At 33.9% G+C, this 12,352-nt stretch overlaps 1 protein-coding gene across 1 annotated transcript; it reads right to left on the bottom strand.

Annotated features, from left to right (window-relative positions):
* Window positions 1–120: 120 nt before the first annotated feature.
* Window positions 121–7,121, bottom strand: LOC6039410 (V-type proton ATPase subunit G). Its single transcript, XM_001848970.2, has 3 exons — window positions 6,911–7,121; window positions 6,638–6,738; window positions 121–489 (listed from the first exon to the last, which is right to left on the bottom strand). Exons 1-3 carry the CDS (start codon window positions 6,990–6,992, stop codon window positions 322–324), a joined length of 351 nt encoding a protein of 116 aa, XP_001849022.1. The 5' UTR covers window positions 6,993–7,121; the 3' UTR covers window positions 121–321.
* Between the last annotated feature and the right edge of the window lie 5,231 nt (window positions 7,122–12,352).

The raw sequence follows: 12,352 nt of genomic DNA, 5'->3' as shown, positions 1-12,352 counted from the left end.
AAGTAGACATGAGCAACTCAAGCAAGTTGAGCGTTGCTTACTGCCGTGAAAAAAGATTGAGAAATTCCTTATCTCGTGGTGAACGACGGGAAGATAAGACAGTGAAACACAAACACCCTCTTCTTAGTTATCTTATCTTACGTTTATTGCCTTAACCTAAAGCGTTTCCTTTCTTACATGTTCTTATTTACAGCTAAAAATTAAAAATTAACACTGATCGCTGTTCTGATCATACCAAAAAAAAGTTAAAACAAAAACAAAAAAAAGACAAATAATGAAAATCAACATCGTTTGCCCCCGGTCGTTGCGCGTTCCCCCGCCCTAGTCGCGGTAGTTTTTGTGCATCTTGGCCTCGATGGCGTAAGCAAAGTTCAGCACGTCCAGGATGACGTGCTCCTTGTGCGTGTTCAGGGCGCGGTTCATCTCGTCGATGCGGACGCGCGTGTCGGCGTCGATCTTGTTGGAGACGCCCTCGCGGGAGCCGATGTGCTGCAGGGAAAGAAGGAAGGGGAAAATTAGATGAATTTGAAGTTGGGAACCAAACATTTCAAAAAGTCTATATTTGCCGAAATATCGTCAGTTAAAAAAATTTAGCTAACTGGAAGGGATGTGAAGCAAAAGGATGAATACCAAACGGTTTAAAGTTAGAAAATGAGAAAAAAGTCCAAAATTCAAACATATAAAAAGATTATTTCAAAATAATTTATAAGTTTTTTTGTATAATTTTTTCAGTTCCAAAATCAGCTGCTTAAAAGAAAAATAAGATAAACATCAGAATTCTTGTACTATTATTGTCAGTTTTTCCATTCTTCAAACATAACCAGTTCTTAACGAGGTTGTATGATTCGGTACTAGAAAGAGGTCTGTACTAAAATCAGGGTGACCACCTCGAGAAACAAAAACCTGGAAAAAGTCGAGAATTTGATTCCACCGGGAGAAACCGGGAAAAACTAAGGAATTCGACTGAAAAACGAGATTTTTTTTTGAGTTGAAAAACAAATATTCATCAAACTTTATCAAAACGAAATCAATATTTTTTTTCTCTGTTAAAATTATATTGTAATATAAAAAAAAAATCTGGAAAAAATGCTTGGACCCAAGCTTCTACGCCTTAGATTTTAGTTATGATTATTATCCGTTTTGTTGTTGTCAAGTTCTGAGATTAAACGAATAATTAGAAGTAAATCATGCACGACTTTATTGTGCATTATTTGGTAGAACTTTAGTGAACAAGAAAAAAATATTTCGGCTGTCAAATGTGTGCAAAATATCAAAAAGTTAACGAACCTTTTTTTGTAAAATGATTTAATATTGTTCAGTTTACACACATAGTTTTTTTTACCGAATTCGGTAAAGTTTACCGATTTTCAACAGCTGAACAGTTCGGTAAACTGAAAATTACCAAATTCGGTAAAAACTTACCGAAATACGGTAATAAACTTCATTATTGTTCATCGTACAACCGAAATTCGGTAACATTTTGTTCATTTTGACAGATGGTTTTCCGATCTAAAATTTACCGATCTTTCAACTACCGAATTCGGTAAAAAATCTAAGTGTGTATGGTCCCAAAATTTATAATAAAAATTAAAATCTTGATCGACAATGTTTTAAAATGTCTAACTGTCCAATGTACAAGTTTTTTTTAGGTCTTCTTTTTGTCAATATTTGAAAAAGTCTTACATTTTACCCATATCTGATTTTATTACAAGAGGTTCAAAAATGCCATATAAATTTGTCTAAGAAACTTTGAAAATGATTGCTGAAATATACAGTCACGAAAAGAAACAGGAAAAAAGTTTTTTTTTGATAATCACCCAAATTGCACTCAGCTATAAATTCCGATATCTCTGCAACTGTTTATTAACTCGTGAAATTTCCCAATCTTTCTGATGTATAAAAATATATTTTAGACTGATATTTCAAAAGGACTCAAAATATAAAATTAATCTGTTTCGTTTCCAAATGAAAAAAATAAATAATTAAGGATTCCTGGGAGAATTGCTCTGCCTCAAAGATAAAAAAAATAAGAATTTTTATTTTCATAACTCGATGTCAGTTTATTTTAACTTTATTTATTTATTTAGATTTAGTAAGAATATAATTGTGCGTCCAATCGGTAATTTTTGCGTTCAAATATAAAATGTGTTTTTTTTTTCTCTTTTAAACCCAATACACACCAGAGCTAATGTAATAGTTTGCAAAATGAGTGTACATTGAAAAAAAGGAAATCTTTTTTTGTCTTCAAACATTTTTGGTACCTTCGGTATGCCCAAAGAAGCCATTTTGCATCATTAGTTTGTCCATATAATTTTCCATACAAATTTGGCAGCTGTCCATACAAAAATGATGCATGAAAATTCAAAAATCAGTATCTTTTGAAAGATTTTTTTTATCGATTTGGTGTCTTCGGTAAAGTAGTAGGTATGGATACGGACTACACTGGGAAAAATTGGTGATTTTTTATTTAACTCTTTGTCACTAAATCAAGTTTGCAAAAAAACACTATTTTATTTTTTTTTTATTTTCTGATATGTTTTAGAGGACATCAAATGCCAATTTTTCAGAAATTTTCGAATGTGCAAAAAATCAAATTTGATTTTGCATCGAAAAATGAAGTGGACAAAATTTTGCGACCAACATTTCGATTTTTTGAAAAAAATCAGTACTGATTCAAAAATTCATAACTCGGTCAAAGATTTTTTGCACAACCTGGAAATTTCTGAAAAATTGGCATTTGATGTCCTCTAAAACATACAAAAAAAATAAAAATAAATTAAAAAGGGTTTTTTTTTGCAAATCAAGTTTTAGTGACAAAAAGTTTAATAAAAAAAAATTAGCGTGTATTTTTTTCCCAGTGTAGTCCTTATTCATACCTACAACTTTGCCGAAGATACCAAATCGATCATAAAATTCCTTCAAAAGATACAGATTTTTCAATTTTCATGCATCATTTTTGTATGGACAGCTGCCAATTTTGTATGGAAAAATTATATGGACAAACTAACGATACAAAATGGTTTCTTTGGGCATGCCGAAGGTACCAAAAATGTTTCAAAAAATCGGGAAAGTCAGGAAAAAGTCGGGAATTCACCAAAATCCGCCAAAACATAGGAAACAGTCGGGAATTTGTTATTTTTTATTAAAAAGTCGGGAATCCTTAGCATACTTGTTTGAAAATTATTTTTTAACTGTAAAAAAATTACAATTTTCAAATTAAATTCACTAAAATTTTCTTTAAAAACTTTAACTTAAGGTTCCTTTCACATTTTCAATCTATTTAAAAATGAAAAGAACTTTTTTGCAATTCCACTGTGAAACTGTCAACTTTTCCTGCCCTTCTGGAAAACCGAAACGGCCTACTTTTCCCTACCAAAAATAACAGAATGGAAAATTAATACCTTTCAATAACAGTGCTGAAAAGTTCTACTTTTCAGCACTGAAATGGGTGCTGAAAAGTTGAACTTTTCAACACTAGTATTGAAAAGTAACATTTTTCAATATTTTTTTGTTTTGAACGATGAATTTAATCAACACATGAATGTTTGACATATAGTTCCGCGTTTTTCGAAATTGCAAAAAATGTTGTAAGCAACTCGTTGCAAAACTTGATTTATCAGCACTCGTCGTATTTATCCAACTCGGTAAACCTCGTTGGATAAATGTACAACTCGTGCTGAAAAAATCTTCTTTTTGCAACTTGTTGCATAAACTACTATTAAGGCATTAAAAATCCAAAATAAATATAAGATGCATTTGACACAAATTTGCATGATATTTTATTATTTTTTTACTAAATTCTTTAAGTCATTTTATATACTGTTTTTTCAAATGTTATTCTTGATTTTTTGTGAGTATGAGTAAATAACTATAGATAAAGCATGATTTTCAGTTGTTGGAAACCTTAATATCGAATGAATTCCAATCGTTGTTCTTTCTGAATGAAAAAAAAACAGAAAAACTTTTTTACATTTTGAAAACATGAAAAAGTACTGAAATTGCTAACAAATAAATCCAAGAAATTTTGATTTAAGTTATTCGCGATTAAAAGCTCAAAAACTCCGACAGATGGCGCAAAGCATCGAAGAATGACGATTCAAATTTTCGCTGTTCGGTTACATAGGAATGCCAACTTAAAATTGAATTTACAGCTCTTAGAACAACTTTTGAGAAAAAAATAAAGTGGTACGAGTGTCTAAAAGTTAACGCAATAATTTTTTTTCGAAAAATAATAATTTTGAAAAAAATATATTGTTAAAAATGATAGAGCATCAAAAGTTAACAAAGCATCATTTCAAATTTTTGCTCAAAAGTTGTTTTGAACGCTGGAATTTAACAAAACAGAATTCGCATACATAACCTCAAAGGGCGGAAATTTCAATCGACATTCTTCGCTTTGTTCTGCTACTCAACACTAGGTGTCGCATGTCGTTTGGCTCTTGAACGGCAATTGCAAAGGTGTTGTTGTTGTTGATTTGCGTAGTAACAGTTCAATAGGGCGAAAATCGCAGAATCACGATTGTAAACAAGCAGTCTATCTCCCTCTTCCTTGACGTGAACTGACACTTGAGCAAAAGGGCTCTGTTTACAAACGCAGATTCGCTCTATTGAACTGATACTACGGATTTTATTAGGGGAACTTATACTCTATTGGTCAATCGTTCCAAATATGTTTCTGCAAACATTGAACTTAAAATAAGTGGTCAAAAACATAGAACCATATCAAAATGAGTTTTTCATTGAAAAAAAAATATATATATATATTTAAACGGTTGAATCTGACAACTAGATAAATCAACATTGATTCAAAAATTCAATATCAAAATTTACAAAATTGATAAGGGAACTGGTTAAAACGGTTTTTTTTTAGAAAACCTATACGATATCCAAATTTAAAAATAAACATTTAAATTGAAAGTATTGTTAAACTTTCGGTTACTTTTCAATGATTGATTTACTGATTGATTGCTTTTTGTTTCTACTCTGGATCGAAATAATGAGTGCTTCCATTTTTGAAGTATTTTTAAGGAATTTGTTATTATGTTACTTGTTTTTCCGAAAATTTCCAATGTTTTTGCCTTCCTCATGTTACTGAGGAAAGGCTATAAAATCACTCGAAAAATGAACTTCTCAATTAGACCTCCTAGACCCACCTTCATGTACACCTATCGACTCAGAATCAAATTCTGAGCAAATGTCTGTGTGTGTGGTGGGATGTTGATCAAAAAATTGTCACTCGATTATCTCGACATTGGCTGAACCGATTTTGTCCGTTTTGGCGTCATTCGATCCGTCTTGGGGTCCCATAAGTCGCTATTAAAAATTATGCAGTTTAGTTAAGTACTTCAAAAGTTATGTTAAAAAACGATTTTAACAATAGTCCGGAAGATTGTAAAAAGGGTGGTTTTTGTAAGAAAACCCGTCATGCTATACATTTTCAGACAGGTATTTAAAAGACCTTTCCAACGCGTTCAAAACATTGCAGATCTGACAACCCTATCAAAAGTTATAAGCACTTTAGTGTTATTTACGCACTTTTTGCCATTTTGGATAGCACCCTTTGAATGTGAGGAAGGCGCCAACCACCTAAGGGTGGATTAAGTAACGTTTTTATAAAGAGTTTTGTTTAAAATCATTCTTTAGATAAGAAATAACTATTATTTGAGTTTCTGGATAAGTCGGGAATTCGAAAAAGTCTTTTTTGTTTTTCGGAATTGTAAAAAATGTTACCAAATCTTTTCTTTTTTTACCAAAACTCGATTTTTCTGCACTCATCGCATTTATCCAACTCGGCAGAGCACCGTTGGAAAACTGCAAAACGAGTGCCGAAAAAATCTAATTAAACAATTATAGTACTTGTTCGGTAACTTGGCTGAGAACGTAGCCAAGTAACCAAGTGCTGCTCGCTAACTGAACTGAAAGAAAAAATGGTGAGGGGTCCACCGATGCATAGCATTTTTTCTACAAAATGTAAAAATAAAGCTTGCTTGAATTCGTTTCCAGGGCTCACCTTGCAATTTTCCGTTAATTTCGACTTGGTATTGCTTAAAAACTTAAAATATGATTTTTAATTTGTTGAACTTGCCTTTTGCATCCACTGGCCCCCTGTTCATTTCGGTTTGTTTTGGTTTCTTGACGTTTGTCTGCATTATAACTGGTCTACCGCTCAGTTATCGAACACCCTGTTATACAAAGCCTAACAAGAACTGTATTTTGTAAAAGATGGGATCCTCGTGAAAAAATAAAGTATTTAACGGTTGATGAGAAATGTAACACTTGCAGGGTACACAAATCACAGTGCTAATTGAACCACAGGTGTTGTTAGCTCCTATTTCTCGATATTGGTCGTTTTTTCGATTTCAGATCACGTGACGATATCAAGATAACAATTTTTCAGTGGTTTAATAAAAAAAACCATTAGACTTTTATATATTACACCCTGGAATTCGTTGAAAGTCCTATTGTCATTGCCCTGTTGTGTAACTCATTCTGACCTTTTATCTAATCTCTGAACCACTCAACCAATGGGATGACAAAAATGTCCCTTCCATTTTGTTACATCGTTTAACCGTATCCCAAACTCCACTTTTGAAGTCATGGTCGGAACATTTCCGTGTTACCCCCCCGGGAAACCTACCTTGACTTCGGCATCCTTGAACTGCTTCTCGCGTTCGGCGCGGTACTTTTCGATCTCCTCGGTGGCCTCATCCTTGGCCTGCTTTAGCCGACGTGCCTTGCCTGTCGTCCGGGCGGTATTAAAAAAAAAAAGATTTTTATTAAACTCTTTGTCTAGTAACTCAACTTAGTCAAGTTTTAAACGTAAAGTTCCCCTCTTCCAGCAGCAGCAGAAGCAGCAGGTAGTCATGTGACTACCGTGCGCGAAAATTTTCAACCTCGCGAGTCTACTTACGCTTGCGGGCCTCGCCGACCTTTTCGGCGGCCTTCTTCTCGGCGGACAGCAGCTGCTGGATTCCCTGGGTGTTGCTGGCCATCGTGGCGGTGTCGGAGCGGCTGGTCCCGTCGATTCCGTTGAAAACCAAAACTTCTGACTTCTGCTGCCGATGGACGGAGAGAACCGTTCGCACCAAAGTCACGAGTTGATTTGGACGGGCCGTGGACGTGTTAGCAAGTCAGCGGAGTAGATATCTACTGTGAGAGAGAGAGAGATACGGACTTACGTACGTACACTGCGAGAGCTACGTGGTGAGAGTGTGTGTGTACCGGCTCCACTTGTGTGCGCGAGCATCATATGACTCTGACACTTGTTGCTGGCTGGAATGTTTTCATTTTACTTGTTGAACAAGCCATAACTTAGGAATTGTTGTATTTCACTACTTTTTAGCATTTTTTTTATTTGAATTTGTTAAAAAGTATTGTTTCATCAATATTTTTAGTTCAATTTACGATAATATACCCAAACGTGAAAAAAACAAATCAATCGCAAGCAACTTGCATTAAATCTTGCATGCAAGTTGGATGTGCTTTTCTAGAAGCTTTTAGATTGAATTTGTAGAGCTTGGGCTTGGCGTAGATTTACGCCTTTGCTGCAGGGATGGTATTTACTCGTTTCCTCGCCGATGGCGAGGGCTTTTAGATATCGTCCCTCGCTCAAATCATCAAATGTTTGGCGTTCTCCCAAAACTGCATCAAGAGAGCGAAGCGAAAACGACGCCGATGAAATAGCGAGCAACGAACAAACCGATGCGTAAGACGGAAAAAAATCTCTCACACAGCCAGTCCCCTCGCTCAGAAAGCAAGAGAAAGAGCAATCGTGAAATTCTCTCGCCCGTAAGCCCTGTAGAAATGAGTTCATCTGTGTGCGTGAGCTCCAGTGTATGTATACAGCAATTTCGTGTGCGTGCCTCTCCGGTTGAAACGATAGTTCCATCGGAGCCAGCGAGAGGGTATTTCTCGTCGATTTGATGGGCTTTCGATATTCGCGATAGCAAGCCGACCATCACTCAGCTGCGAAAGAGAAGAGAAATTTTAAGAGACGAGGAACGCACCGAAATATGCATCAATGATAGTGCGATGGTGATGGTTTACCTACCCTTTGCTTTGCTGTACAGGTGGCGATTTCATGTCACAAAACTGACCTGCCATATAATCCTAATGCTTTGAGTAAACCATTAGCCTTTGATAAGCATTAATAAGTTTTACTACAACATAACATTTGGACTTTTTGGGGTTCAATGCACTGTTCATAAACGCACAATTGTCTTGGTGAGACTTGAAATAATCATGAAATAATGGAAAAAAATGTTCACTATCGACGCATCTTAAAAAAAAATAAAAAAAATTCTGATATTTCTGATAAATAACTTTTGGCTACTGAGTAATTTTTTGCAAAATAGGCCGATTTAATGAAATTTTATTTTATTTTTGGCTTGGCTTACATCTTTCTGCAATATTTTATATGTTTTAGTGGATTAAAAAAACGCATTTATAGACCAAGGAGGACATGGGCAAAAGTGTTGCTGCCATATTAGGACATATTTTAAAAATTAAGGAACAAAAAACAAATTTTGACTAAAATTTTCATTTACAAAATAATGCTTATTTATGTATTTTAAACCGATCGATTTGAGACGTATATATCTAAGAAAAAAAAAACAAAAACTGATTGATATTTCACAAATTTGGAAAAACTAAGTTGCACACACTTCTACATTTTTTTGAAAAAGGTTTTCTTTTTTCTTATATACAGCCGCCTAAAGTTTGACTTTAGGTAAAAATCTAATTTTGTCGATCTATCATCAAAAAATTAAGACCGATGATCAAGAAAATCTCGATATGTGTTTTAAAAATTTCCGCATTACAAAAAAACTAATATTTACAGTAGTTGTTCGGTACACAGCAAAAAATCCGATGGTAAAATCGCATGCAAAAGCATGCACATCACCTTTGTGAGAAAAAGCATGTAATATTGTATGAGAAAACGTGTACACAAAAAGCATGTACCGAAGAAAAAAAATCAGGTCTAATCACCCCAAAAATAACATCGATCCGGCGAGAGTCATATTCAGATTACTAAGTCCGCGCCCCAATCCGCTCGGCTATTTCACCTCTATGAAAATAGATGGATCTTCATCAATGTATAGCTGTAGGTTCCCCATACATCGTATGCAGTTAACACAGTATACGACGTACGGATAACCTACTGTTACATTGGCATTGATCCGACTATTTTCATAGCGGCGAGCTAGCCGAGTGGGTTGGGGCGCAGACTTGGTAATCTGAATATGACTCTCGCCGGATTGATGTTATTTTTTGGGTGATTAGACCTGAATTTTTTTCTTCAGTACATGCTTTTTGTGTACACGATTTCTCATACAATATTACATGCTTTTTCTCACAAAGGTGATGTGCATGCTTTTGCATGCGATTTTACACAGAAATTTTTTGCTGTGTAACTGGGCGTTGTTTAACGGGCTGCTTTTTAGCTGGGCGCTCAATAACTGGGCCGTAGCCCAGTTAAAAAGCAGATAAACGTCAAAAAACCAAAACAAACCAAAACGTTCGAGGGGGTTAATGGATGCAAAAATCATACTCAATAAAAAAATTTTTTTTTCAAACTTTTGTTTAATTTCAAGTTACAATTAAAGAAATATGAAAAGTAAGCATTGTAAATAAATTTGAGTAAATTTTATTTTCATATTTCATCTGGAAAATATTATGCACCGGTGGTCCCCACGTTATTTTCCGTTCAGTCCAGTTAACGAGCAACATCCCAGTCAAATCAATCCGAATTCTGAAACGGAATCTAATTAGAATCGTACACAAATCCCGTTTCAAACGCAACAACCGGTTCCGTGTTCGAATTCGGTGACTGGGCTACGTTCTCAGCCCAGTTACTGAACAACTACTGTATTTCAAAAATTAAAAAAAGAAAATCAAATTATCGAAATTTACAAAGTTGCAGAAAAATTGAATCTCGATATGTAATGTAAAAATTTGAGCAATTCAAAAAAAAAAAAAAATGAAAATAAAAATGTAAAAAAAATAATACAGCCCAGACTCGATTGTCCAAAGGTTTGTATTGGACTTCGGATAATCGAAGTAAAACTTATCAATGCTAATCAAAGGCTAATGTTTTACTTTTAGGATTATATATATGGTAGGTATGTTTTGTGACATGAAATCGCCACCTGTACAGCTTTTTTTTCATTTTCTTGTTGTAACATAAAATTCGAGTTTTGCGACCCCATTTCAGTTGAATGCCTATTCAAAAATAAAATTAATTTTTTTTCAATATTGCATCACCGCCATCTTGGATTTAAAAATTCTAATTCATTTTGGCATAGCGCAGAAAATCACTTTTTCTATATTTTTTCAATTTTTGTAGTTTTTATTATTTTGTAAGTTTGGTAAGTTTTTTTGTAATTTTTCTATTTTTTTGAAATTTTAGTTATTTTAGAAATTTTAGAGTGCGTAATTGGCAAAGGGAGCGCGTGGTCGTAAAAAATATTCGGAGTGAAAAGTGATTTTTTTTTGTGTGCTTCGTTTCGCATTTTTGTCGTGTATTGTGTGCTGCGAGGAGAAGATTGCCCTCTGAAAATGCAGCGTCATCAGTGCATAATTGACAAAGGGAGCGCGTGGTCGTAAAAAATATTCGGAGTGAAAAGTGATTTTTTTTGTGATTTTCAAAGCCCTTCGTTGATCGGAAGGCACGGCGTCGGGTGGATTGCGTTTAAATTTTTCGAATAAGGTTTTATTTTTTGCGGTGAAAAAGCCATTTCTATATGATGAACGAAAGACGCACTGACAATTTGGATCGTTGAGTTAATAGTGGAGCAAAATAACTGTGTGTGAGTGATTTTGTGTGTTAACTAAAAAGACCTTCCCATAGCATCGTTGCTCGGAAGGCTCGCCGACGGGTCTGTTATGAAAGTCCTCCCCATAGCATCGTAGCTCGGGAGGCATCGAAAAGCCAATACCTTATCCTACTAACCCAAAAAAAAAATCACGTGATGCTTGAAGGAGATGCTGTGGATTCAACGGTCTCAAGCGGTATCAACAAGTATATAGCGAAAAACTATGTGTGTGATGAGTCTGCAACTTCAACTATCGGACTAACATTCCTCCCTTTCGTTGTACTGCAGGCTTCTTGGGAGGGCGCCGGTATTGACTAATAAAGTGAAGATCTTCAGAGGTTAAACAGTGAACGGATGGTTGGCTTCCACTGATCATTTTTGATTCATTGTTTAACTTCAGCTGATCTTTCAATAACGGAATAGCAGCTCATTGGCAGTCAACCATGCTCATGCTCATACTCATTTTAGTTATTTTAGAAATTTTAGTAATTTTAGTAATTTTAGTAATTTTAGTAATTTTAGTAATTTTAGTAATTTTAGTAATTTTAGTAATTTTAGTTATTTTAGTATTTTTAGTAATTTTAGTAATTTTTGTTTTTTTTTATATCATGCTTGTTTTTGAAATGTTTGATGTTTTTGTTATATTTGTAATTTTTTTAATGTTTTTTTTTTAATTTTTGAGATCTTAGAAATGTCTTGGAGATTTCTAAAATTGTTGAACTTCATTAAAATTTTAAAAGATTCGAAATTTTTGAAATCTATGATGTTTTGGAAATTTATGGTAATTTAGAAATTTTACATGTTTTTTGATTCAATTAAAATTGATAATACAAATTTGGATCGTAATTTCTCAACCCACGGTCCCATACAGATTTCTCGACATTTTTAAAACTTGTAATTTTTGAAATCTTCGATGTTTTTGAATGGTTTTGTAATTTAGAAATTTTTCATGTATTTTGATTTTTTTTAATTGATATTAGGCCGATGCAAATATTTTTCAAAGTTTTTGTCCCTCGGCTCTGGCCGGAATCGAGGAGTGAGGGGGCAAAAAAATAATAAATATAAATCTGGAGTTTATTTTGTAAAGGTCCAATAAACCAAAATTTCAGTTTATGCTTTTTGGGTGTTTTTTAATACCCTGACTCAAGGCGGTTTCAAAAACACCCAAAAAGCAAAAACAAAAATTTGGTTTATTGGACCTTTGAAAAAAAAAAGAAAAAAAAAATTCCAGAAATATTGAAATAACAAGCCATAGTTTCAGCATTTGTATAGATTTTTTTTTAAATGCATTTTACTCTAGTTCAGTTGTTTTGCAATCATTATTTTCAAAAGTGAATGTTTGATTGAATGAAAATTTTCAAAAATCCAAATTTTGGTTTATTAACTCAAACTCAAACAAACGTATTGGTCTCAGCTAATTGTACTTAAGTTTCCAACGAAATTTTGAAGTTTTTGAAAAAAACATATTATTTTTGCTTCCTTATTTTACGGGCCAATTTTGAAGGTGGGAGACAAAAACTATTAAGAAAGTTTGTACC

Source organism: Culex quinquefasciatus, chromosome 3 (genome assembly GCF_015732765.1).
Source record: "Culex quinquefasciatus strain JHB chromosome 3, VPISU_Cqui_1.0_pri_paternal, whole genome shotgun sequence".
Taxonomy (NCBI): domain Eukaryota; kingdom Metazoa; phylum Arthropoda; class Insecta; order Diptera; family Culicidae; genus Culex; species Culex quinquefasciatus.
The sequence above is the reverse complement of the archived record's forward strand: the minus strand, read 5'-3'. Positions and strand labels throughout refer to the sequence as shown.